Source organism: Austrofundulus limnaeus, unplaced genomic scaffold (genome assembly GCF_001266775.1).
Source record: "Austrofundulus limnaeus strain Quisiro unplaced genomic scaffold, Austrofundulus_limnaeus-1.0 Scaffold72, whole genome shotgun sequence".
Lineage (NCBI taxonomy): Eukaryota > Metazoa > Chordata > Actinopteri > Cyprinodontiformes > Rivulidae > Austrofundulus > Austrofundulus limnaeus.
Genome location: NW_013952474.1, coordinates 1,922,701 through 1,927,341, shown reverse-complemented (window position 1 = coordinate 1,927,341; position 4,641 = coordinate 1,922,701). Strand labels below are relative to the sequence as shown.

The 4,641-nt window shown below is 44.4% G+C and overlaps 1 protein-coding gene across 1 annotated transcript in view; it reads right to left on the bottom strand.

Annotated features, from left to right (window-relative positions):
- Positions 1-8: 8 nt before the first annotated feature.
- The window catches only part of LOC106519176 (E3 ubiquitin-protein ligase TRIM21), a 7,338-nt gene continuing 2,705 nt past the window's right edge, over positions 9-4,641 (bottom strand). Inside the window, exon 2 of the mRNA XM_014010736.1 lies at positions 9-1,979. Coding sequence (XP_013866190.1) covers positions 348-1,970 — 1,623 coding nt within the window. The 5' untranslated portion in view covers positions 1,971-1,979 and the 3' untranslated portion in view covers positions 9-347. The remainder of the gene's footprint in view (positions 1,980-4,641) is intronic.

The following is a 4,641-nucleotide window of genomic DNA, read 5'->3' as shown; positions in this document are numbered from 1 at the left end:
TGGTGCAGTGTAGGTCAGGCACTTCGACATTTCTACCAAATTTCATGTTGATCGGTGCAGCCGTTTCCGTAARACATTAACTTAAAATCTATAATCAAATTGGGGCTTGAGTGAATAGTCACGTCCCTAAATATCCAAACGRGACATTGGAACCACAAAATAGAGGAATTACTCAGATCAGGATCAGGTTTAGAAAGAAAACAGTCTTGACRGTTTCTAAAAGAGGATTGTCATTAAAAGGAGGTCTTCTTCATGCTACTGTTGTAAACCTTAAGTGTTACAAAAACAAAGAGGAAAAGAAAACCACTRGTACTTTTGAACAAACGCCATTTGTTCATGAAGCTTCATCAGTGGAAACAGGCTGATTGATTGACAGGACAAATGATCAGAGGAGACGAGTTTTCACATCCATAATTAATACCGGGACTAAAGAACGGGTAGAGTTCTTCATTGAAGCAGCAGCCAGTAAAGGAGTAGATCAGAGCTGCAGAATCAACATCATAAAATGAGACCAGACCCTCCCGATAATCCACAAACACTCCCACCTTCTCGGGACTAGACCGAAGACTGAGACGGATTTCGGGATCAGCAAGAGCTTCAAACTCATTTTTCTTCCTCAACACAACAGTCCAGAAACCCCCCTCAGGACAAAGCGTGATAAGTCCCTTCCTGTTGATGGACTTTCTGYCCACTCCTWAATCCCAATCAGTTTTTCCTTTAACCTGAACCTGAAAGTAAAAACTGCCAGAAGAGAAACTCTGAGTCCCTAAAACACAAACACAGTCAGAAAATCTCTCTGGATTGTCTGGAACCTTCTTCACTACATCACTGTGGTGAACTTGTTTCCCATCATCAGACAAGATGAGTTCAGGATGAGCAGTTTTAGGATCCAGGGTCAGATCCACCTCAAACTGCTGGACCCTCTTGAGTTCAAACTTAGACAGCATCATCATCTTCTCCTCAATGTCCTCCTGTAGCTGAGCCACAGCTCTCACCAGAGTCCCCTCATATGATGGAGGATCAACTCTGACCTGGGTCCAGTTTTTAGTTGGTAAAGAATCTTTCAGGGACCTGAAGCTCTGGAGAAGGTGGAGGTGGTCTTCAGTGTCTGAGAGCTGCTTCACCTCAGAGCTCCTCTTCATCAGGTCAGAGATCTCCTCTTCCAGATCTTTGATGAAGTCTTCAGCCTGTTTCTCTGTAGTTTTCCTTTGGTCTTCAACCTCCCTCATGAAACTCTTCTTGTTCCTCTCAACTGAGTCCATCAGATCAGTGAAGACCTGAAGACCTTCTGCTTTCTGTCTGTCTGCAGCAGCTTTACTGATCTTCAGTGACTCTTTGATTTCCTGGATCTTCAGCCGTCTGTTCTGGATCATCTGRTGAACTTCAGCCTCTGTCTTCCTCAGCTCTYCCTTCTTTCCTTCAAATTCCTCCCTCAGAGGAACAGACTCATGAGTCTTGTGGTCCAAAACAGAGCAGATTGAGCAGACACAGGTCTGGTCGGTCTTACAGAACAGGTCCAGAGGTTTATCGTGCTTTGAACACATCCTGTCCTCCAYGTTCTCCACAGGATCCACTAGCTGATGTCTTTTCAGACGTGAAGCTGTCAGATGAGGCTCCAGGTGAGTCTGACAGTAGGAGAGCAGACARACCAGGCAGGACTTCAGGGCCTTCAGTTTGGTTCCAGTGCAGATGTCACAGGGAACTTCTCCTGGTTCTGCAGCTTGTTGAGCTTCATGTCTGAACTGATCAACCATCTCTTTGATGAAGGTGTTGACTCTGAGCTGAGGCKTGGAGGAGAACTGTTCTTTACACAGAGGACAGTTGTACAGAACATTACTGTCCCAGTGTTGGGTGWTGCAGGTTTTACAGAAGTTGTGTCCACATGGTGTGCTGAGAGGATCAGTGAYCAGGTCCAGACAGATGGAACACAGGAACTGATCATCAGACCTCAGGTTGCTGCCAACAGACATGTCTGAATTCTGAGAATCAAAGAATCAACAACAGGTTCAGAAGTCATTATTTGTTTAATATGTCACTTCAACTAAAATCCTGAAGTTGAATAGTCTAAACACTGTGTCAGACTATAAATACATTCAGATTTTTTTCATTAATTRAAAAACTTTGTTCTCTTTAAATTCTGCTTCAGTAAATTATGGTGACCTGCCCGCGAGTGCCTGACGGTTGAGCTTTGGCAGTTGTGACTCCGTTGGACCAAGCCAAAAACAGAAACAAGAAGCCACTTCATGTGGGCCAACCACCTGTCAGGAGGACTGTCAAAGTTAGATGCCATAAAATCTGGAGAAAGCAAGGGTCAGCTTCGGCTCACATTGATTCCTGGCAGTACAAACCAWCTCTAGAAACATGAAACATCTCCACACTGTCAGGAAAGATTCTGGAGCTTGTCTGTGAGGTTGAATGATACCAACTAGATATAGTTGGGCTCATCTATATGCACAATTTCGGCTTTGAAACTCTACTCTTGGAGAAAGGCTGGACTCTGTCCTACTCTGAAGTTGTTTGGAGGGAGCAGTGTCAGGTGGGTGTGGGGATACTCATAAGCCCCTGGCTGAATGCCTTGTAAGAAGATTTCCTTAATGAACAAGGTTGTTGCCTTTCTGCAGATTCGAGCTGCAGAAAGGAAGGTTCTGACTACTGTTTGTGCTTATGCACCAAACAGCAGTTCAGATTATCCATTCTTCCTAAAGTTTCTAGATGGTGTCCTGGAAAGGTGCTTTCTGTGGATTTCATTGTTCTACTGGGTGACCTCAATGCCCAAGACAGCAATGATGGAGGTAACTGAAAGGGGTAATTAGGAAGAACAACTTCCCTGGTCTGAATCTCAATGGTGTTCTGTTATTTGACTTCTGTGGTAGGTGTGGGCTATCATAATGATCATGTTCAAGCATAGGCTAATCCATTTGTGTATTTGATACCAGGCCACCTTACCAAAGGCCAATCAATTTTGTAATACATTGTCATCCAACCTGCAGCCGTATGTCTTGGACACTCAGGTGAAGAGAGGGGCATAGTTGTCAACTGATCACCAACTGGTGTTGAGTTCGATCTGGTAGCAGTGAGGGCTGCTCAACAGGCCTGGTAAACTCAAACACATGAGGGTATATTAGGAACATGTGGTGAAGCACCCTGTCCATGCAACTTAAACTGGAAACTTTCAAGAGCTGTGTCCTAAAGTCGTGACAGCAATCAAAGGACCCAATGATGGACTTCAGCGACAATGGAAGCTGTCAAACTGAACGAGGTGGTCTTCAGGGATTGACTGTCCTGAAAGACTCCTGAAGTAACTGATAGGTACAGGGTGGCAAGAAAGATTTGGCTTTTTAGCCTGCAATTGCAAATATGAGGGAATGGAAGGAATTTGGGGATTTTCTGGAGGACTTCAGTGACCTTTAGAAGGTTCTGGTGTATTATTTGGCAACTTCGAAAAGTAAAGCAGACCCCATAATTTCCATTTCGGATTAATAAAGTATTTTTTAATTAAACTGAAACCCAGGCTGTGCTTGGTTTGGACTCAGACAGAGGATATTGTTGAGTGGTGGAAGAAGCACTTTAAGGATATCCTTATACTGTTCACCATGTCCTGCTTTGAGGAGGCAGTCTGCCATGGTAATTACCTAATCTTCCCAAGTTCTCAGAGGTCACCAAGGTAGTCAAACATCTCCTCAATGGCAGGACACCAGGGGTGGACAAGCTTCGACACTGGGAGGTTAAAGGCATGAAAGATGTGGTGCTGTCATGGCTGACGTAGACCTRCTTGCATTATTAAAAAGACAAAGACAACACCTGTGGAGTAGAACCAGGATGGTGGTTCCGATTTTTAGAGTAGATTAAATAGTGTGTTCCAACTATCATGAGATCACASTCCTCAGCCTTCATGTAAAAGTTTATTCCAGGGTGTTGGCAAGAAGGTTCTGCCTGATTGATGAACCTCAGATCTAAGAAGAAAGGCCTTCCATCCTGATTGTGTAACAGTGGACCTTTACTGGGTTCATGGCAGTTTGACTCTCCTGTTTACATGTGTTGTGGACCTGGAGAAGGTTTCTGACTGTGTTCATTGCACTACGTCAAGTTTCTTCTCTGTGCTGGTTGGATTCTGTCTGGGCTGTCCCTTAACTCTGATCCTGTTTGTGGTCTTGGAAGGGATTTCAAGGCTCAGTCATGAAAAGGAGGGTGCCTGGTTTGGCAATCTCATGGTCTCCTCCTTGCTTTATGCAGATGATGTGGTTCTGTTGGCATTTTCAAGCCATGACCTTCAGTGTGAACTGGGGTTGGGGTAGGGTGTGTGTGGACAGGTTTTTCCTACAGTGTGGGGACAATTTTCCCAAAAAAGGCAGCCCCGTAGGGACCAAAATGAATCATGGGGACCAATGCCAGGTCCCCACTGGTCCAAATGCAAATTATGGGTATGGGGATAGGTTTAGGACCAAGGTTTAAGTTAGTTTAAGGGTCAGTGAGGTTAATTTTAGGGTAAATGGTCAGGGTTAGGATAAAGTCTAAAAAATATATATAAATGGAAGTCAATGGAAGGTCCCCACGAGGTTCAAGAACAAACGTGTGTGTGTGTGTGTGTGTGTGTGTGTGTGTGCGCTCTCTTAAGTCTAAGGGCAGCATTAAACATTTGGA